This window comes from Canis lupus, chromosome 18 (assembly GCF_003254725.2).
Source record: "Canis lupus dingo isolate Sandy chromosome 18, ASM325472v2, whole genome shotgun sequence".
NCBI lineage: Eukaryota > Metazoa > Chordata > Mammalia > Carnivora > Canidae > Canis > Canis lupus.
In genome coordinates, this window is record NC_064260.1 from 32,440,365 (window position 1) to 32,463,702 (window position 23,338).

At 45.2% G+C, this 23,338-nt stretch overlaps 1 protein-coding gene across 11 annotated transcripts in view; it reads left to right on the forward strand.

Moving 5' to 3' along the window:
- PAMR1 (peptidase domain containing associated with muscle regeneration 1) overlaps window positions 1-23,338 on the forward strand; it is a 158,375-nt gene that overhangs the window by 122,536 nt on the left and 12,501 nt on the right. For all 11 annotated transcript variants that reach the window (XM_049097021.1, XM_049097027.1, XM_049097028.1 and 8 more), the window contains 3 exons: window positions 1,305-1,419; window positions 5,784-6,001; window positions 8,425-8,532. In XM_049097021.1, the coding sequence (XP_048952978.1) occupies window positions 1,305-1,419; window positions 5,784-6,001; window positions 8,425-8,532 (441 nt within the window). The remainder of the gene's footprint in view (window positions 1-1,304; window positions 1,420-5,783; window positions 6,002-8,424; window positions 8,533-23,338) is intronic.

A 23,338-nucleotide genomic window follows, 5' to 3' on the forward strand; every position in this document is an offset into this window, starting at 1 on the left:
CCTGGGCTGAGGGCAGGCGTTAAACCACTGAGCCACCCAGGGATCCCAACATTTTTCTTTTAAGCAATGAGAATTTATACTTTTGGGAGTTATTGATTGTAACTGCATATCTAGACTTTATGAGGTCAAACTGGATTTCTGTAGAGAGCAGGGTTAGGTGAACTTTTTCTGTGAAGGAGCGGATAGTAAATATTTTCATTTTTGTGGGCCTTGCTGCCTCCTGTCAGAACCATTCAACTCTGCTATTATAACTGGAGAACAATCATATAAAATGCATTAAAAATGGGCATGGCTCTGTTCCAGTAAAACTTTATGTACAAAAACAGGCAGTGAGCCACGTTCAACCCATGGATTATAGTTTGACAACTCTAGTAGAAAGTATTATTTATTTATATGACCCAGATAATTTTTTTTCTCTAAAACCAACTCAAGGCATTTTCCCCAGACCATTTTGTAAAGGTAGGATGCATCTTACACACCTGTGCTTATCTTAATACTAGGAAACATGATGTAATTTAACAATAACTTCGTCCAGTGGTTTTCTTAGTGATTCTTTGGAGGTAACTCGGGGAAATGAAGGTGATAGTGAGGGTAGAGGGCTTTGGATCCCTGTACCCCACGCAGGAGAACTTCTTGGATATGTGTGTTTTTTTAATTGGTGGCTTTCAAAAGAAGTTTGTTTGGAAAAAAAAAAAAAAAAGAGTTAGGGGCTAGGAAAAAAAAAAAAAAAAAAGAAAGAAAACCAGTGAGTCCAAATGGTTAGAATCATGTCCCCCTGCTGGTGTCATGTGTTAGGGAAACATTTATTACATAATTGCATATAGAACAAATAACACATAAATTTTCTAACTGGGTGTAAAAGGGTCAGGAAAGAGTTGCTTTAGGGTCCTATTTGTGGGGTAAAGGATGCAGATTTAGGCTCAGAAGAAGACCACAGTGTCTACTTTCAAAGTCTTTTGGGGTGGAGTCAGCAGGTTGGCATATGGCAGTCTTGCAGAGGCTTGGACTCCACCTTCAGACACAGGTTTGAATCTCTGCTCTAGTGGCCAAATTTTTCTTTAACCCTCTTGTTATACATTTTCCCAGCTGGAAAACTGGAATGATAGTACTTCCCTTTTCAAGCTGCGGGGTAGAGTAAGTGAATTAACCTATGCAAATTGCCTAGCACATTGCCAGGTGCTTGAGAAAGTAATTTCCTTCCTCGTTCTGTTCTCAGGGATGTGGGTGAGCTCAAAGGCTTTGAGACCTTCTACCCTCTCTCTCCTGTTGACTCCAATTTCCATGCCCCAATCTTCTCCTCCCAGGATGTGGCCAGGTTCTGCGGGCCTCAAAGGGTCAGATTTTGTTGGAGAGCTACCCCCTAAACGCTCACTGCGAATGGACCATTCATGCCAAACCTGGCTTCATCATCCAGCTAAGGTAAGGACGTCATAAGAAGGTGGTTGGTCTCCCCCTTGAGGATCTGGGGTTGGGAGTGAGGCTCATTAATTGGAATTTTCCAGAGGAAGGTTAGCATAAGGAACACCTGAGGGGTTTCAGGTGGGGGCTGCCAGGGATGATAAGGGCAGGTGTTGATGCCACATATTATTTCAGCACCTCAGGGACCAGGCCCGTGGTCCCCTTAGGGAGCTCTGAGGACCCTCTCCAAGATCCAGGATCAGAATTAGGGAGTTTGAGGTTATAAGGAAACACAGTAAGAAGGCTGAGGGCCCTGGATCCTAGTGACCTCAGGGTAACCATCAGCACTTTATTCTTAAAAGTAGGAAATGTGGGGCGCTGGGGTGGCACAGTTGGTTTAAATGTCTAACTCTTGATTTTAGCTCTGGTCTGATCTCAGGGTTATGAGCTCGAGCCCTGAGTTGGGCTCCCTGCTCAGCGTGGAGTCTGCTTGAGTTTCTCTCTCTCCCTCTCTCTCTGCCCCTCCCCTGCTTGCTCGCACATGCTTGTGTACTCTCTCTCTCTCAAATAAATGGATATATCTAAAAAAAATAAAAATAAAAAAATAAATGGATATATCTTAAAAAGAAAAACAAAACAAAACAAAACAAAAAAACAACCCCCAAACTAGAAAATGTATACTGGAGGCTTTTTTTAACCTCTTGGACTATTCCATGGGATAAAGCCTGGTAAAAACTACAGCCAATTACATGTTTGTTATTCACGGCCCTAGAATGGGGGGTTAGGGGGTTTAGGTTCTTTTGACCCAAGGATAATACCAACAGAGCAAAATATTGATAGCAATCTATCCATCCACAAATCTTTACCAAGTCTTCCTATTCATCCAGGACTGGGCTGGGTTCTATGGGAGGAAAGGGAAGAAATCAAAGTCACAGACCTAACCTTCAAGGCATTTATTCTCCACATTGGGGTTTCTGCTTATCAGCTCCTTTCACCGAAAACAACCACTTCTCAGAGAACAACCACCACCCCTGTAATAAATAAACCAGGTTTCTCACTTGTGTGGAAGATAAGCCATTTCTTCTTATGGAACTTTGGAGTCCTCACAAATATTTAACTTATGCCATAGTTCAACCTACAGACCCAGTTTTACTGTAACTCTCAATAAATAGCACAAAAGAGTGCCGTTCTATGTGAACTGTTTACTGCTGCATCCTAGTGCCAGGAGCAGCACACGGCACACACCATAGCAGCTTGCTAGATACTTGTTGCATGAATAAATGTCGGAAGAACTCCTCTCTGCCTCCAGCACATCTCCTCTCTCCTGGCCAATGCCTTGCCTTCTCCTCTCTAGGGAAGTGGAGTGGCCCACTCACCGTTGGGATTTCTAGAGGCCTTGTTCGCTTAGTTCTTCCCTTTCTTCCCAGTAAGGAGGGTGGCAGTGACAGATATCTCTACTCTTCTAGGGCGCAGGTTTTCAATAAGTATTTTCTGGATGGATCAATGGAGGTCTCCACATTGCAGCTGGTTCCTCAGATGGCTCTCTGTCCTCCAAGAGGGGCAACATGTGGGACCCTGCCTTGGAAGGATCCAGCAAAACAGGTCCCCTTGTCAATTCTCCTCACCAAAGCTGGTCCCCAGTGGTTGGTCTCCCCCTTGAGGATCTGGGGTTGGGAGTGAGGCTCATTAATTGGAATTTTCCAGAGGAAGGTTAGCATAAGGAACACCTGAGGGGTTTCAGGTGGGGGCTGCCAGGGATGATAAGGGCAGGTGTTGATGCCACATATTATTTCAGCACCTCAGGGACCAGGCCCGTGGTCCCCTTAGGGAGCTCTGAGGAGCCTCTCCAAGATCCAGGATGCAAAGGAAATCTCTCGCAAACAAAAATCCAAAATGGTAGAGGGATTGGACAAGCACATCACATGCCTAGGAAAGGCTTAGAAATATATAGATTTCTTTCTTTCCAGTCAAACCTGGACTTGCTGGCCAGTGATAATAATAACAACAACAGAAACACTAACGCACATGTACAATGTTCAGACCAAAAGCTGGGCAGTTATCCCTGGTACTGCCCCCCTCTCCCCAGCACTGCAGCCAAGCCATCACAAAACCTATCTTCTTACCTGAAAATAATCTCAAGTCCACCCATTTCTGACTCTGGTGCCACTATTCTACTTTTACCACCACCATCTCTCACCTTGACTCTCCGATAGCCTCCTAACTGGCTTCCATGTTTCCATTCTTGCCAGCTCTGCTCTCTTCTCAGTCACTAGAGTGATCCTTTGAGATCCTAAATCCAATCATTGATTCTGCTGTTGAAACCTTCCAGCTCATTCCTATCAGGCTTGGAAGAAAACCTAGACTCCCCACCATGCAGGATCTGGCTCCAGCTCTCCTTGCTGACAAACCTCAGTTCATACCACTCTCCCCTTTATACTCCACCTTACGGCATCCCTGACCTTCTTTCAGTTCCTCAAATATGCCAAACTCATTACTGCCTCAGGGCCTTTGCACTTACAGAGTCCCCTGCTTGGACTTCTCTCCCCCATGACCTTCACTGGCTGCCTCTATGTCATCATGTACGTGTCTGCCCAGATATCAAATTCACAGAGAGGTCTTCCTTGACCACTATGTATAAAAAAACTTACACTCCCCACTTACTTTTTATGCTTTTATCTGGCTTACTTTCTTCACAGCACTTAATACTCACACTTAATATGGAATTACCTTGTTTTCTGGTTTCCTTGCTTATTGTTTGTCCCCCAAATCAGAACTACTCTCTGCTAGGGCTGGCACAGCTTGGGTGTCATCTAGTTGGGGCACTGCTGTGCTTTCAGCACCTAGAACAGCGCCCGCCACGGAGCAGTCTGGCCACAGATAGACGTTAAGTACGTGAGTGAATGAATGTACAGATACAAATACAACTTGCAATATCTCACGTTTCAGTTTCAGAAGAAAGCTGTGATCTCTTTTTGAGTGGTGCCCTTGACCCTGCTGCTTCCCTTTTCAGACAGAGATACCAAAGTCCAGAGAAAGAAGTCACCTGTCAAGGCCCACAGCAAGCTAGCAGTGGCATCTGGGTGAGATCTCAGCTGCTTAGATGTTAGACCGCATTTCACAAAGCATGATTAATGGGCCTTAGAGTCCCTTACGAAAAGTTTGTGATAAAAAATTTTATAGAATAAACACCAGTTATAGGGTTTATTTTTAGTAAGACATTTAAGCGCATTTAAAATATACCGATTGTCGTTATGTTCTAGTGTTCTCTAATCCTGGCACTTGAACTTTTTACCCAAAGTGGTAGAAATAGGCCCTTATCCAGCTTTTCAGGTGGCCATTGTGAGCTCTTCTATCTTCTCCAAAACATGAGGGAGAAGATACAGATGTATATTCTGTGACCATGGTACCCAAGCATTCCCTTTGGAATGATCTGAAAATGGCTTTTCCTCTCTTGCTCTGGGATGTGCTGCCTCCTGTCTTGTCCCTTGCTATTGGAAGCTTGGGGTCATTGTCTGCTTTTTTGATCTAATGTATTTTGATCTAATGTATTTCCAAACTCAAGACCCTTTTAGGAAATCACAGGTTTATCTGATCTCCCCCAGTTCTGAAATTCTGATATAGTGCTACCTTTTCTAGTCTTTGGTGGCAAGAATTACTGCTACCCAGAAGATCTTGCCTTCTCATCCTTCCATCAAACAGGGGAATGTGCAGAGATTTTGTTCTTTTATTGACTGGTGCAAGACAGTATGTGCTTTTTTCCATTCTCCTATTATAAAATTATAGTATCCATTCAACCACCTATTCACCAATGTTTGCTTGGCATCTCTATGTGCCAGGCACCATGTTAGGCACTACACAAAAAATGGTGGAATAAGATAGATGTTCTCTTCTACACTCAAGGAATTTTCACCTAGTGGAGGAGATGGACATGTATACGTTGCATACAGACACACACACAAAAACACAAAATCAAGAAGATGAATAAGAGAAATTAAAATTTATATACCCATTATAAAGAGAACAGGGGATCTCTTTTATAAAGAGTTGTCAGGGAAACCTTGTTGAGAAGAGAATATTTCAGGTGAGGCCTGAAGATAGGAAGGAACCAGCCATGCTGACTGGGAGGACAAGTGCCCTTGGAAGAGAGGACGCATGTGGTATGCCCTGTTCTGCCTGGACGTGCGCACACACATGCGCACAGCAGACACAACCATGCCCTCTGCTAAAAGAAATTCATCTGACCTCCCATTGTCCAGGACCCTTTTCCTATTGGATCAGGCCAGTGGCACCACTCTTCTGAGACTTGTTCATCCTCTGGCCTTGAAGTGGGTCTCAGGATGGACCAGGGCTCACCTGTTTCCTGTTGTCACCCTCTCTACCCACAGGTTTGTCATGTTAAGCCTGGAGTTTGACTACATGTGCCAGTATGACTATGTTGAGGTCCGTGACGGGGACAGTAGCAACGGCCAGATCATCAAACGTTTTTGTGGCAATGAGCGGCCAGCTCCCATCCGGAGCACAGACTCTTCACTCCACATCCTCTTCCATTCAGATGGCTCCAAGAATTTCGATGGCTTCCATGCCATATTTGAGGAGATCACAGGTAAAGGCCACAGAGATAAATGTAGCGTTTTATGGCTGTGTTCCAGACAAACATCTCCTTTCTGAGCAGCACCCCCTTCTCTCTGCACAGCCTTATTAAAACCCAGTGTGCTGGGTTCTTGGAAGCAACCTACACTCTGAGAAGGAAGAAATAAATGGCAAGATATATTTCAGAAATGTTCACCAGAAGCTTAGCTAGTTATTATGGGTGCCCTTGTATAGACGCTGGAGCAGGGGAGGCCAGGTAGTTTGTCCGAGGTCACAAAGTAGTCGGCTCTACGGCTCACACTAGGAAACCTCTCATAGCTAAGCGCATGGGCTTTGGAGCCCTGGTAGATTAAGCTGTATGACCTGGGGTAAGTTCTACTTCTCTGGGCCTCAGTTTCCTAATCTGTGAATAAAGAAAAAGCATAAGTCCTGCTCCATTAAGGAGGTTCTGGGAGATGAAACAGGTGAAGAGCTTAGTATGGTGTCTGGTACATAGGACATACTTAGTAGCTGCCCAATGGCAGGTGTGCCCTGAGCCTCCATCTGTCATCTGCAAAATAGGCATTAAAAGTGTTTCATTCAGTGGTAAATGCGACTTGCTTGTGAGTAACTCCAAGCCTGACTTGAACTCCCACCCTGTTCATATCAGGAAGTAGGATTTGACCAAAATGAGCCAAACACACAATCCTAGGGAAGTACCCTCGGCTCTCACTGTTCTGAGATTGGATCTCACTGTATCCAGCTCTACAAACCAAGCTCAGAAGTTCTGTTTTTTTTTTTTTTTAAATACCCAAGTAGGCATTGTAGTGGCATTTTGATTGCTACGTCTTCTCATGGAAGGTATGACACAGAAGTCTCAGGAAAAACGGTAGTGGCAGTGGGGTCATCCTTCTGTAGCCTTGTCCTTTCAGCAGGATGGGCGGACAGCCCCCACCTGCTTGTCTCCATGTGAGCTCTCGCCGTTGCTTCTCATCTGTTCTACTGCCTTCCGAGGATGTCCCCTGTGGAGCTGTGCAGGCCTGGGGCTTCTGGAGGCTGTGTCGCTGTGGTGTGCTGTGTTGTGGTGTGGCATGGTTAGCCTGTGGCTGATCCCTGCCCTTGGTAATATATGGCCAGCCAAGACTGGGTAGGGTTACACTTGAGACACGTGTGTGGGTATTTGCAGCAGTCAGCAGGGCTGGCTGTCAGGGGAGCCAGGAAGAAGCAGCAGTGGCTCACCAGCCTATGACCCTGTGACTGGGGGGAGGGTCAGAAGGGTCTCTTTCTGCCCTAAACTGGGCTCCTTAACACTTCAGGAGTGTTTGGGGGAGCTTTGGGAAATGCCCGTCTGAGTTGTCAGGTAGACAGTACCACTCCCAGTTCCTCAGACACCCTGTCTGTGTGCTTGTGCTCAGGTTTTTCCCTCTGGCTAAGGTCACCTCCTCCACCTTGCACATCAAATCCCAACCCTCAGGGTTTGTATCCCATTTGTCGTCCTCTGCTAAACCTTTTCTCTTGTTCCATCGGGTTGTGATTTTGCCCCAGTTTGAGCATCTTATAACACTTTTCCCTTTCCTGACACTAAATGAATTACACCTCAGGTGATAGTCATTGTATTTTTCTCATCAGAAATCTCTGGTTTGGGAAGCAGGGTGTCCCACTCCGGTGCCTCACACAGGGCGAGCACCCAATACGGGCTTGTGGAACTGGGCCCAGCAGTATATTTCCAGTTGGCAAATGGAGGTAGGGTTAGGGGTTAGCACGCAGACCACTGTTTCCCGAAGTGTTCTCTGTAGGAAATAGTCCTCTGCAAAATGCAGGTTCTGAGGTCAGATTAGCTTGGGGAAGGCCAGACGTTATGTCATTCTGAGGAATTTGCGGTGCACATTAGGTCGTGAAACATTCTGAGAAGTTCTGCAGTAAAGAAATCTGATTAATTATCATTTAATACCAGTAGTGCTTCCCCATCATATTTGAACCCACAACCTTTCTTAATTGAACACATCAATAGCTCGAGGGCCTAATGTTTATAAAATGCATGTTAGGAAATTCTCAAGCTCATTTTCAAAGGTGTCATGAAGATCTTCCAGTTCCTTTCCCCCAGTACCCAGGATACTTTCTTGAAAAAAGATGATCTAAAGCTCCCAGAGGCTGCCTTTCTCCCCTGGAGTCCCTCTGGGAGGGGTAAAGGCATGCTTCTACTCTAATTATGTGGTGTACTTATTTGTGTTGGCTTTAGGTTTTTCAGACCATAGGAACATACTTCTGGGGCCTTCAAAACTCTCAAACAATATCAGATAAATACCTGTTTTAAGGATTCTCAAACAATGGCAATATGAATCCAATAAAAGAGATAAAAGTAAAGAAGCAAGTGAAAGACTCTGGTCAAGGCTCCAGGCTTGAGGAGATTGACTCGCTGTACGGTGACACTGAGGGAAATTGCCTTTTCTCTTACAGCATGTTCCTCTTCTCCCTGTTTCCATGATGGCACTTGCCTCCTTGACAAAACTGGATCCTACAAATGTGCCTGCCTGGCAGGCTACACTGGGCAGCACTGTGAAAATCGTGAGTATGCCTCTGGAGTGGGAGTTAAGGTGTCACGTGGGGCTGACGTGGAGAGGGCTCTGGGAACTTGAAGAATGTTGTTTCTTGCTATTTAGGACAGTCTGTCCAGGGTGGCATGTAGTGTGGTTCTCTTGGCGGGGCAGCCTCTGTCCAGGGTGGCATGAGTGGTTCTCTTGGCTGGGCAGCCTCTGACTCAGGATATTGGCAACCACCCAGGTCTTCCCATTGACATTTCAAGACCTTACCTGCTGCATATTCCCCTCAAAAAGATATGCCTTTGATGGCCTCAAATAATAATCAGAGCTCAAAAACATGGAAGAAGGGCCAAGAGTAGAAAGCCACTATCATAAAGTCTTGTGTGGCCCTCAGTCTGAACTCCCTGTGCATTGTAAGATCTGAATTTTGGGCTTCTTCCCCAGGGTAGCATTCATAGACTCCAGGATGTTGTTGCATGATCTGAAACCAGTAGCATAGAGGAACTCAACACTGTGACCAGAAGTCATTTATCTAGGGTCGCTGGTAACCAAGGCTTGTGTGTGACGTGTGTCTTAACAGAAGTTTGAGCCCTAAAACAGGTGTCATGACCTGTAACTATCAGCGTGGAATGAGAAGGGCAGAAGAATGAGAAGATTCAGGATTTGGGGGAAAGTGAAGAACAGATAATAGCCTGAGTAGGGTTTCCCCCCAGTGGATCCTGAGTGGTGAGTGTGGGTGCAGGTGGTGTATCAGGACATGCTCCCAGAGAAGCTGGCAAGGGAGTGGGGAAGCTAGGCTGGGAAGGGAGGGAAGCCAAGCAAAGGTGTGATTTCAGGCAAGATCCAGCCTCAGTGGAATCTGGCATATAAATTACTTCTCTGAGTGTGTCCTGGCTTTATAGCAAGGCAGCTGGATTTTCACCGGCCCACTGCAACCAGCCAGTGGCCAAGGGCTGCCCTGGGCCAGTAGGAGAACATGCCTGACTTTCTATGCATGTGAGCCTAGTGGTTCCAGTAGCCCTTGAATTGACAAAGAGATCTCAGGTGCAGGCCATTGGAAGCAAAACAGTATAGACTGGGGGATGGGGAAGGCAAGGAGCCCAAAGTAGTGAAAAGGCGTCTGAGCACAGATCACCAATAGTGTATGCTACAACTACTTGTAACTAGTGTGCACAGGTACTTTGGGGTCATCCTATGAGGGGCCCTGGTCTGATAGCATTCATTAAAATTTGTACACTTGTCAATATTTACATGAGCTTTCCTTGCTAATAAGGCAGACGGAAGCCACGGTGTCAGCAGTGTGTCCTTGAGTGTGTCATTGCACTCCGCTGAAAGCATCACTTGCTGTGGCTTGGCGCTGCTGACCTGAGCATGGTTTTGCTGGGTGCTTAGAAAAACGTCTTCTGCTTTATGGTTCCTGCCTCCTTTGAACCTGCTATGTTGTGTGCAAGGCAGAGAGGAGAACTGTAGCTTTCTCTTTGTTTTAAAAATGCACGTATAGAGTGAATCTGGAATCTTGACAATGGCAAATCCTGAGTATTACCCTTTAAATTCAGAGGGAGGAAAAAAAAAAGAAGGCTTAATTTCTTGATAAATTAATTACACAATAACTAGAGATTTTTAAAAACTAGCTGGAATTGGAGAGAAGTGAAATATTGCTAAATAAGGCATAAAGCTTTAAGAAGCTGGGTCAAATGAGGGCAGGGGTGGGGTGGAGGGAGAGAGAAATTGATCAAAAGTTGTGACTAAAATATGTATGAGTTGCTTATGAGCCAAACATTGTTGTTTCAGCATTGTCATTCCATCCAGAAAACAGAACAAAACAAAACAAATACATATAATGAAAAAGAATGTAAAATATGTCATCATGAACTGATTCATAACTTGAGTCACGAACTGTCTTAAATTCACTCTGGTCTCAAAACAGCATAGATGGACAGGAGCGTTCCTCTTAGCCACTTTTTAAGATGTCATGTGAAACCAAAATTCCCTTAGTATCTTGTAGTTGTAACTAGGTGAAGGTATTGGTGGTGGATATCTGATACATCATTTGCTGGCAATCATGTGGGGTACCACTCATTTTATTATTTTTTTAGAAGATTTAGATTTGGTTTTCCTTCTAGGAAATTCAGCAGGAGTTCCAACTAACTCAATGAGGGAAGCATCACAAAAATTGGCTGTGGCAGTTTACCTTGTAATTTCTGAACAAACCTTAGTGGTTTCCTAGAGTTACATTAGCTAGAAAAACATAAAGAGGGAAAAAAAAAAAGTTTTGCTTCATTGTTTTCCTCATGAGTATACTACTGAACTGGAAAAATATCCCTGGAGGAAACTGCTTCAAAATGAACAAGAAACTCAAGCATTCTGGGATAATCTAAACTCTGAAATGCCCAAATTGGACTAGGCATTTGTTTTACAAAATAGCTTTAAAAGCACCAAATCAAATATTAATGAGAATCCCATCTTTTATTTATGTAGGACCAAATCTGATGAGGGGAGACCACTTCATAGATGCTACTTTAATGGTCTGCCCTCCTGAAGTCTTTGTGAGAAGGTGGATGTTCCTTTTAGCAGATAAAGGATTTGAAGCAGAGAGCGCAAGGCACTGGTCCCCAGCAACTTCAAAACTCCAGGCTAGAATTCCGCATTTCCTTTAGTTCACAGTTTCCCAGGCACGATTCTCACCAGATGAACAATAGATAAGCTCTGGTCATGTCATCGTGTCCCATTATCTAGTCCCCTCAAAGGACTTTCCTTCCCAGGTAAGCTCTGCCTGTTGCTCTTTTTCAAAGAGAATCCTGATTCACTGTCTCTTGATATAAGCTGTTGTCATCCGTTTCTGTGTATATATTTAAGAATATGAGTGGGACTAGAATAGAAATAGATTTTCTCCTACTTACTAAAGAAATATATACTTGTAAAAATAATCAAATAGCCCAGCGGTATATAAAATAGAAAGAAAACATTATTTTCCCTGACCCATCCTCTGTCCCGGTGGAACCACTGTTAACGTGGTCCTTCTAGACTTTTTTCTATGATGTGGGAACCTAAGTTGTTGATAAATTAATATTTTAAACCAGTGATCCTCAGTCGGAGGTGGTTTCGGCCCCCATTCCCATCCTCAGGGGCCTTTGGCAACATCTAGAAACACTATTAATTGTCATAATTGCAGGGGGGAGGCCACAGATGCTGCTAAATATCCTGCAGTGCGCCAGCCCAACCCAGACCAGAGAGTTATCTGGCCCAAGTGTCAATCGTGCCAAAGTTAAGAAACCCATTTCAAACAAAAAGAGATTGAGGGATATGTGCAATTTTTCAACTTATTGTTTTCATTGCCTGTATCATGGACACTTTTTCCAGGCCAGTCCATGTTGACCTACCACATAAAAACAAATGATTTTCTGAGTATTCCCTTGTAGGGATGTATATACCATCATTTATTCATCTAATCCCTTCAGATGGACTTGATACCATACTTAATTAATTGTTATAAGGAAAGCAGCAATGAATATCCTACACTAATTTCTTGGTTCATACATAGAGGTATTTTTGTAAGAGAAATCCCTAGATGTTGAACTGTTAGCTCAAAGGGGACACAGATTTAAACTTTTGAGAGGTATTGCCGAAATGGTCCCTAAAAGGTTTCACCAGTTTACAAGACGAGGTCTTATAAATATCAGTCCTCAAAATAAGAATTAGAACTCACAGGGACGCCCGGGGGGCACAGGGGTTGAGTGTCTGCCTTTGGCTCAGGGTGTGATCCTAGGGTCCTGGGATCGAGTCCTACATTGGGCTCCCTGTGGGGAGCCTGCTTGTCCCTCTGCCTGTGTCTCTGCCTCTTTCTGTGTGTGTTTTGAATGAATGAATGAATGAATAAAAATAAATAAATAAATAAAATAAAGAATTAGAACCCACATTTGAGAGACTAAGGTCTGTTCTTGTCTAGTTGAAAATGAATTTCTTTCCTTTTTTTTAAAGATTTTATTTATTTATTTGAGAGAGATAGGGAGAAAGAAGGAGAGAGAGCAGAAGCAGGGGGAACAGTAGGAGAGGGAGAAGCAGGGAGCCCGACGCAGGTCTCGATCCCAGGACCCCAGGATCATGACCTGAGCCAAAGGCGTACGCTTCACCCACTGAGATATCCAGGTGCCCTGAAAATGGATTTATTTTTGGAGGAAGATGAATGGGTGTGAGGGAAGGCCTCACGCCAGACTTCAGGGTAGTAGCAGAGAAAGAGGAAGAAAGAGTGGGTGCAGGTTGGGCTCGTTCAGTGGTCCAGAGGCTGCGAGAGCCCCGGTGCCCTGCGCGGCCCTGCTGCCCCAGGTCTGCTTCCCAAGGAGGAGCTGTGGCCCCTGCTCCCAGGTCACCTCCTCCGGGAGCAAACCCCGGGGTGCAGCCCCCTCCTTGACTCTGGGGCCACGCTAGCTTCCTGCCAGCACCCTCAGTGACCCCAACCTCTCTGGGTGTAAGGAACCAGGGTCCCCCCGACCCCCTTTCTTCCCTGTGAAGTTTCCTGTTTCTTTGTATGAAGCACAAGGACAAACATCAGTTCTTGCGTCAATGGTGGGAATCCTGTTTGGTGGAAGTGGAGAGCGAGGGACTGAGTGCCCCGTTCCAGTTTCCACGTCGCCTTTGTTCCTCTGGCCCCGTTGCCGATGCCGGGCTCTCCCCCGCATCCTAATGAAGGGCCGGAGACGGGCTGAGTCGCGGGGCACAATGCTCACACTGCAGGCCCCGACGCGCTTTGAACAAAACAAGTCGGCTTCCACCAATTAGAGAACACTGGGGAACCCGGATTCGTGTGGGGTTTGGAGCGTCGGGAGCTTTCCCACTTGCCTGGCCCAAGGACTGGGAAGAAAGAGCCCCAGATGAGAGGCACACTTTATGCTGTAGCTTCAAAGGGGCAATCGTGTTTCTCATCAGAATAAGTGATGAGGAACATTGGGGTTTTCATGGAAACGGTGACACTGATGCAGCGGGAATGTGCCGGGGCCACCCCCGGGGCATGGTCACCCCTGGGCTGTGGTGGGAGGCGTGCACATTGCCCTGAGGTCTCTCAGGGGAGGCATTGTAAACACGGAGTTGGTTCCTGGCTTTACGCTGTTCCAAGGGCTAGTCTTAGCCTTAATTGATGGAAGACAGGGGCACCTTTGTCCATAGTGAGATGGTACATCCTGGGGTGAAGAGCTTGGGCTCCATGGGCAGAAAGACCTTGATTTGACTCTTAGCCTGCCACCTGCCAGCCAGATGATCTTGAACCGCTCGTTTAACGCCAAGGAGCCTCAGTTTCCCCATTTACAAAGTTCAGAAAGATAATATCACGTATTTCTCAGAGTGTTTGTGGGGATGGAATGAAACAATTTACAGAAGGCACTGAGTTGAGTCATAGGAACTGTTATTGGTAAAAAAAATTTTTTTTGAAGATTTTATTTATTTGAGAGAAAGAGAGCAAGAAAGCAAGAGAAAGAGCATGAGTAGGGTAAGGGACAGTGGGAGAAGCAGACTCCCCACTGAGCAGGGAGCCCGATGCAGGACTCGATCCCAGGACTCCAGGATCATGACCTGAGTTGAAGGTAGATGGTTAATTGACAGCCACCCAAGTGCCCCTGTGGATATTTTTTGTTTTGTTTTTGGGGTTTTGTTTTGAGTATAGTTTACACACAATGTCACGTTAGTTTAAGGTGTAAGACACAGTGATTCCCTTTCTCTATAGGCTGTGCCAGGCTCACCACCACTGGGCACCATCTGCCACCGTACAACGCTTTATGGTAGCATTGACTATATTCCCTATGCTGTGCCTTTTATCCCTTTGACTTATCCATTCCATCACTGGAAGCCTGCATTTCCCAGGCCACCATCCCCCACCCCCTTCCTTCTGGCAACCATTGATTGCTTCTTTGTAGTTCTACGTCTGATTCTGCTTTTGGTTTATTCATTTGTTTTGTTTTTTAGATTCCACGTATGAGTGAAATCATATGGCATTTGTCTTTCTCAGTCTTATTTCACTTCGCGTAATACTCTCCTTTGTATTCCCCATCCCACTCCCCTTTATGGCCATTTAAACGTTTGGCAGAAAGTAGGGGATTTTCCAGATAAGGGATTAGAGGAACAGCACCATTGTCTACAAACTAGATGATTATGACACACCTTTCTTGGGGTTGCAGTGTTTAGGAAAATTTTCCCCTCGACTTTCTAAGCCTCTTCTGTGAACTGCTTTTTCCAAATCGTTGCCGGATACTAAGTATTGCCACCACTGCACTTGCGTACAGCCAAGAAGGATCTGGTTTGAACAGGGCAAGTAGACACTGCCAATGTCATTGTCACAGAGGCATCCTAGATCCCAGGAGAAGACACCCACATTGGGTGTGGTGGATGGGGAGCCTTTGTAAGCAGGGCATCCCCAGGAGGAGGCTGTGAGAAATGATGAATGGAGTTATGCCTCCCTTTTTCTCACATGGTTTTTCAGAAGTCACTCATTTCACATGAGGTGGACTCGTACTTGGCTTGAGATGGCATGAGAGGTAGAGGGACAATTCCATGGAAGAGTCCTGGGGAATCCATGGTTGTTACCCACAAGTACTTAAGAGCCCAGAGCCTTCAGAAATTGGAAGGAACCCCAAAGACCATCAGCTAGTGAGCCTCTAACTTCTTATACATCCCCTTACACCTGAGCTTCCCTAACATGGAAATGAGTCTCTGACGTCCTTCTTGGTGTATTTTAGAGGGATGCCATCCCATTTAGATTATAAGATCGGAAAAGCAAAAGCTATTACCGAACACAGCAGAAGCTCCCTTGATGTAGTTATCAAGGTGTTTGTTTTATAATTCAGGGGAGAAGGTTCCTTTTCACGTGGACCATTCCTTGTTGGGTGGACCTGAGTCTACGTGGATGAAGTAACATTTTAGCATTAGCCCTGATGGGCTCCATGGGCATCTGGCCTCTTAACCGAAGCGTGGCTATGCCCCATTCAGGGTAAGGTGCTTGGTGGTTGGAATAGAAGGGGTGCATTTTTCGAGTCAGGAATCCTTTTCATTCTGGACCGCATTCCAGCAGATAACAAGAGGATGGGTGAGGCCACACGGTCAACTTTCCAGCCTGATTACGTCCAAGAGCTCGGGATGGAGCACCCATCAGTGTGGAGAGGGCCAGACCCACCATCGTTTTATTGAGAATTTGCTTCCACTTGCCTGCCCCTGACAGGGCCCTCTTGGCTTTTGCTTTGGCAGATGAGGTCACTGAGGCAGGAACTTAATGCAAGAGGCAGATTTAATTTTGGTTCTGGGTTAAGAGGTAATCCATTAGAGCGAGGATGGGCTGTAGCCATCGAGGGAAGAGGCTAAAGGATGCAAAGAGTGGAAGAATGTGAGAGAAAAGCAGAATTAACTTGTGGTGGGAACAAACATCCCTGCCTTCATGGACTCTGAGGCTGACACCAGCCCGTTGGCAGAAGCTAGGCCCCCCACTTTTCTCTAAAGGCTCCTGCCTTGTGGTACATTCACTATGTGTCCCTCACCCTGCCTCCGAAGACGAAAGCTTCCCTTCTGCAAAATGTAAGACTTTCTCACTGGCATCTAAGTATTGAAAACACAACAGTAGTTTCTAGCTCTGTTCTCAGTATAGGCCAGGCTGTGTGCTCTATGTGACATTGGCTCACTTCATTGTCTCCACGCCCCCACGGGGCAGCTACTGTTATCTCCGCCACTTTACAGATTCATCTAGCCAAACATTTTTGAGTGTCTGGTAGGTACAAGGCACTGGGGAAATAAGACAGGGCTATACAGTTTATTTTTTTCCTTCTATTTGGCAGAACCATAGAACAATTCCAGTCCTAGCCTTTGTCAAGAGTAGAGGAGAACGTCATAGGAGAACTATGCTTGAGGCACCTAATAAAAATATTTCATTTCAGGCCACAGCTTCCTGTAGGAAGGCCTGTAGTGGTGGCGATGGTGGTGATCGATGAGCAAGTGGGCAAAGTCTCTTAGGACTCAGATGTGCTCAGCAGCTCACTGTCTTCGTCCCCAAGGCGAAATAGTACAGAATTGCCTTGTTCGGGCCATTTCCATGTTGAGTATTTCTTTTATTTTGAAAAGTTGACTATAAACACTGCTGGGGAGGGGGGGACATTTTCTCCAGTGGTTTAGCATTATTATCCACCTCCCACCTCATCCTCAGCAGCTGACTCAGAAACCTGAGATGTGGGGAAGCCTTGAGATGCCTGTCACCCAGTAGGTCCACTAGGGGGAGGGCAGCTAAGTTTCTACCAGTTACTTAGGTCACTCATTTATTCCACCAAATGAGGATGTGTCCGGTTGATTTTGAACAAAAGTAAAGTGACCAGTACTTTCTGAACATTTTTCAAAGTTGACCTGTCTCTTAGACACAGGCAATGTCAGCTGTCTAAGTAAGTAGGCCATCCAAACACCGGAAAAGTGGTATCCGAAAGACACAGTGTACCAGGGGCCAAGGACAATACTGATTAAGATCAAGTAGCTAATTGTAAGCCTCAGCTTCCAAATTGCTGCCGGATGAATAAATAGCAGTGTGAGCCATCCAAGCATAATTTCGCATGGCTACTGTCTCATTCACACCCGCAGAACGCTGGAAAACATCAGGGGGACAGAATTCTATTGGCTGGAAAGAGATAAAAAGGGTTTGTAGTGGGGATTCCAGTTGGTGTCATTAAGCCTGGTTGGGGAAGACCTTTGTGGAGGTAAAAGATAATTGGTTTGGCCCAAAGAACTGCACTCAAATATAAGCTGAACAGGAGAAATGAAGAAGAGATGAGGGCCCATCCAGTGGTTGTCTCTGGGTGCTGCTTTCATGTTCATTCAGGTTTCCAGAATGAACAAAGCCCCAGTAGGCAAGTTAATGCCTTTTCTAAACAGAACAGAATTTCTGTCAGGAACTGTTTCCTTGATTTTGGTGACAAGTGAGAATGACTGGATACCAAGAGTATGCTAAGAATTGAGACCAACACGCCCTCCATCACCCAGCCCCCAGCACCAGCGAGGTAATGGGGTCATGGATTGTGTTGACTTTGGATCTGTTTTCTTTGCTGTAATTCTCAGTTAATCTTACAGCGCTGGAATTCAGCTCTTAATAAAGACACCAAGTAGTAGCCTGGTTTAGTTTCTTTTTCCTCAGGTGGCCATCTGGCTACCATAAATATTTCATTCACATGCATTTCGGGAAGAGAAGTGTATGCTTTTTGATGTGCAGTTTTGTAAAGGACATCAAACCATTTCTGAAAGCAAGCGGGGTATAAATAATAGTAATCACGAGGAATCAAAATAAGAAGCAGGGCAAGAATGAGTGAAAGAGAACAGTAGCGGGGACGAGAGAGTTCAGTGGAGCTTCGGCGTTGGCGTCCGGCGAAGTGATCAGCCTCGACTGTTTCTGATTCTGAGTTTTCTGGCAGCAAAGGCAAACAGAAAAATGCCTTAGATGCTAGGGCTCTAATTGTAGATGAAGTGAAAGTGAAGACAGGTTCCCTTGGAGACGCAAATATTACCTGTTTTATTGCAACCCTTACTCCTTTTTTTTCTCCTTATCTAAAGATGGGTGCTGGGGAAATGTCTCTCACTTCTGTCTTGTAAATATCAAATTTGATCTATTTTTATACCAAGTATTTCTAAAAACTAGATCTTTCCACCTCCGCCGGGGATAAAAGGTAGCTAGGCTTTATGATGCTTCCCTGGTTACTGTGTATGCTGACCCACTGGCTTCCAACCCCACCCGCCTGCAACTCCGCGCGAGGGTTTTCCTGGGCCCCCAAAGCCCACTGGCTCATCCAGTGAGCAGACTGGAGGTGCTGAGGAATTCGCGTGAATCCCATCATCCTTCAACAAGTGACTGATTGCATTTGGTAGGTAATAGCTCATACCCCTTGCTCCCCGGGCAGGATAGCAGGATAAGTCGGAGGCAGGTTCTGCACTGTCAGAGTTTCTCAATGGCATTGAACCTTGGTTGCCCCCAGGGTAACTTTCTTAAGACCGTGAAGTTCCCTGTTTCACTTCCCCCACACTGCTATTGGTCCTTCCTGGGACCGCTCGAATCTCTGTCTCACAGCCTGCTTCTGGGGGGAACTCAGCTTGAGGCACCTAATAAAAATATTTCATTGAAAGGCCAACTTAATAGGGGGCTGGAGTTCAGGTCAGCTAGATCAGCATTTGGTTATTTCTTTAAAATACTAGGTAAGCCTTTGATAATGCTGAGTAATGAATTTCAGGATTGCATTGTCTGAAGGATGCTCAAAATATGGCTGTTTTGTTGATTTTAAAGGATCCAGTGTTAGACCCAAGAATTGATCTATTTCTCTCATGAGCACTCTCTCTGTTTCTCTCTCTCTCTTTCACATTCACACACACAACACAAACACACACACAAGTGTGTGTGCATAAGAACCAGCTCAGCTCTTTATTGGGTGGGATGATGGAAGTGACTGGAGACTCACTCCAGTGGTGTTTGTGGAGAGAGCCTATAATATTTCCCAAAAGGCTTGGAATCTTCTGAAGGATTTGAGCAAGCTCTGCCGCCTAGCATTTTTCACACGGAAGTTAGAAAGTGAGTGGTCCCAACCTAAGGAAATATCACCAGGTTTTCACTAATTGTCTCACCTTTCTTAATTGTGCCCTTGATCGGCTGGCCATATGGCATTAACTGCAACATGTGCCCTGGTTAAAGTACCCCAGAGAGAACACTAATGTGACAAGACATCCCAACAAATCCCCACTAGTTATTCTTAGCAGAAGTATCTAGATTAATACCTAGTTCCATTTCACTAGGTTCCCCCCTCCAGATGAGCACGTATCCTCTCATCTACCACCGTTGGGTGGTATCGACCCAGTTCAATCAGTTGTGCCTGATGAGGTCTTTGCTGCATCTCAGGTCACAGTCGGCTGCTGGGGTTGGCTAGTGTGTGCTGAGACCCCACTCCCCATTCACATTATTCATTCAAGGCTCCCATGACTACCTTTGCTCTTATTCCTTGATTAGGGTCCTAGGTTCTGATGTAATTTTAGAAACAAAGTTAAGAAAAGGCACTCGTCACTTAGGATGAATTAGTGCTAATAAAAAAAAATACATAACAGTATGTATAGTGTATACATACACTCCTCTGAATATTTTGTTTGGTAAAAATCTGACCTGGGGCGTAGGTACTTGGAAGGAAGTCCCCAAACTATTTTTCTTTAGAAAAGTGCTTTAGCAAGGCTGCAGAGAGCCTTGAGGTATCTCAAGGACTTTAGTACAATAAGCCTTAACTGATATCGCTTCTATTTCTGGTTTAAATAAAAACATTGCTATGTTAAAGATGCAGGAAAACATCCTCCAGTGCCTTATTCTGTTGGGCACAGAGGAAATAGTCATTCAGTATATGGTGCAAGAAAATCAGTCCATGTTGGGACGCCAGGGTGGGTCAGCGGTTGAGCATCTCCCTTCAGCTCAGGGCATAATCCTGGGGTCCTGGGATCGAGTCCCACATCGGGCTCCCCACAGGGAGCCTGCTTCTCCCTCTGCTTGTGCCTCTGCCTCTCTCTGTCTGTGTCTCTTATGAATAAATAACTAAAATCTTAAAAAAAAAAAAAAAGAAAGAAAATCAGGCCATGAAATCCATAGTGCACAGCACTCCCCTAGTCTTTCTCTACAGAGAGGCATGCTGGACTTCCAAAAAGCAAAGCAGTGATTAGATTCCCTACCTCCTAGGGGCTTTTTATAGATCTTGTCTTTGAATTTGAACTTACTCCTTTGAGACCAAAGCAAAAGGAAAAGACAGATATTCATGGGTGTTTGGTGTATCATATTGAAATTCTACATTTATTCATAAAAAATATTTTTATGAGCAAGGATGTACTGGTAGATAGTAATGTGATGGAAGAAGAGGTCTGTTTTCTTGCCATACCTGGGATATGCCCCCTCCCGAGTTTTGTGATTATTAAGGGGATGGAGAGGTGAGTCCACTTCCTAAGTTAGGGATGAGGGGTGTGGACTTCCTTTTGTCAATGTTCAATATTATTGACTGACCAGAGGACACAAAAAAAAGTGTTATTTGTGTGCACTGAAGAACCACTTGTCCTAAAAATGTCTCCACATTATCTTGACATGCTCTTTGATGTCTCCATCATCATGTCCATTTCTTATAGACCTGCTGGACCTGGTCACCTCAGCTACCTTCTATCCAGTATGACTCTTAGTGTACCAATCAGGGGAGAGAGAGATATGACTTTATTTGCTTTAAGTCAGCTTAAATCCAAGTCTAAAAGACCCATAATTCAGACTTGTGAGAAGTTCAGTCTGTCATTGTTTGGGCCTCCTCTGCTCCTTGGGTTGTAACATGGTTGTTGGCTTTACGCAGACAGCACTAAATCCTCACATGGTGGATTTAGCTTGGAGAAGCCCGTTGTCTCAGAGCACCTGATCCTTTAAGGTAAAATAGCTCTTCTGGTGTGGGGCTGACCTGCAACCAGAGAATCTATGGAGGCCCATCTGATGAGATCCGGCCTCTCTAGATGCCCCATCAGTCATCCTCCCCAAGATCTCCCAGGAGCTGAAAGGCATACAGAGCTTCATGCCCAGGGCTGAGATGACCACCCCTCTGGTGTCTTGTAACCTCCCAGGATTGTCTCCTGGGACATGAGGGGCCCTGAGTCCCAGGGCTAAGAAAATAGAGCTGTCCTTGGTTAGTTTCCCCCTCAAAGCAGTCATTGAGCCAAGCATTTGGGCCCAATTAATTTATTAAAGGGGATACTCCCAAGATCAACCAGTAAGAGAGTTGGGGAAGCAAGATGGGAGAGAGGAGGAAACCAAGCAAGGGTGATATCCACTGAACTCCCAGACTCAGCCGGACCCTGTAGTGTGCTGGGGAGTGTACATGATGCCTTGAGGAAGAGGAGTTGAGCTTTTGTATTTACACACCTCGCAGCCATTGTCTATAGGCAACCTTGGGGTTGGCACAAGGGGACAAATATCTTCATGTGGGCAAGATGGTGCCCATGTCCCAGGGCAGTCTTCTAAAGGTGGAAGGTGGCAACTCTCGGCAGTAAAGCACACATGTAGAAGTTGGGCTGGTCAAAGGATATGAGGGGACCTGGGTGGGGTGCCAGTAGCATTCACTGCAAGAGCTATCTCAAAGCCATCATAGGTACTTTGGTAAGGAGGCATCACGGTGAACAACTCAGACTATTGCCTTGAGAATAAAGAAGATGAGGCTAGAGAGTCTTTCTTTAAATGTTTATCTGAAACAGAAATGCACCCCAAGTGCTGTTTTTGTTCATGAAAGGCATGTCAGGGCATGCTAAACTTAATGTGTTCATGCCCCCCGGCTGGGTCCCAAAAGTAACAGGGCAATGTGCTAGTTATTATCAATCAGGGAATATTGTACTTAGCAAAACAGGAGCCTGATGCTTCTGCAGGCCAGGGATGCAGATGTTTTACATTCTCATTTGGCTCTGTGTGAAAACATCCATCCCATTGAGGAGAAAAGGAAGCACAGAGCCCTTTAAAAATCAAATCAAATAAAAAAGGATCAAGGATCTGTTCAATCAGGAGATTCAAAGGATTGTAAAAAGAGAACCCATAGGGGACATAAAGAGATCGTTTTTGAAATGTAATCCTGGGGAGGTGCTCTGATGAGATGCAAATGGTCTGTGGACCCAACAGGTAGATGTCTAAACTGGGAGAGAGAGATGGGTGGAGGTAGTCTTAGAATCCTCTTCAAAAGCATCCTTGGAGAGTGTTCACCATTGGAAAGTACAGGAAATAAGTGAGAGGGAAGAGGGAATGATGCCCAGTAGATGTTTGACACAAGACTACAATTTAAGGCTCATTTCGCAGGATTAAAAGAGATGAGTGTACAGAGACCATGGCTGATACCCAGAAGTCTGAGTCAACACACTGAACCCAGGGCTGGAAGCCCATCATGCACAGACATTACCAAGAGGCCAGAAAGTAGAGTGAATATTGCTTTATAGTCAAATAGACCCAGTAATAGGCCTTTAGATTTCCTGTGGGGTTTTCTTTAAGGTCTGTGAATTTGGGGAGTTGATATTTTTTAAAGGTTTATATAATTTTATTTTAGATAGAGGATGTGAGTGGGGGGAGGGGAGCAGAGAGAGAGGGAGGGAGGGAGGGAGAGAAGTCCTCAAGCAGACTCAGTGCTGAAAGGGGAGCCCAATCCAGGGCTCCATCCCTAGATGGCTCCAAGGCTCCAGGCTCCAAGGCTCCAAGGCTCCAGGCTCTCATGACCTGAGATCATGACCTGAGCCGAAATCAAGAGTCGGACACCTAACACCAAGCCTCCCAGGCACCCTGAGGCATTGACTTTTAAAAGAAGTTGGGTGCTTTGTAAATAAAGGCAAAAGGTGGAAAAGGAGGCAACGTGTTATGTAAATTGTTCCTCAAAACCAGCCTAGCCAGATAAGTGTTATTATCCTGTTTTACAGACCAGAGAAGCAAGGTTTGGAGAATTATATAATTTTCCCACGCTCTAGTTCTTTAAGTGGAAGAATGAATAAATTGAACCCTTTTATCCCTTCCATCTACTAACAAATATTTATTGAGGACCTGCTGTGTACTTACTTTGGATACTGGGGAACCAAATAATTATTTAAACCTTAGCTGCCTGATTCTGGAGACCATTCTTTTCCCCCCTAGAGTCTGGTGACAAAGCTCATTTAAATCTGAGCTCCAGGGAAGCTGGATTACTCTATGATTATGCGAGATGGTAATGAGATTTACACGGAGTGTAGAGTATGGGAACCATAAAACAATGCATGACAGACTGAATGCTCGGTTTATAGGCTGAGCAGGGAGGACCCAAACCATTTGCCTGCTA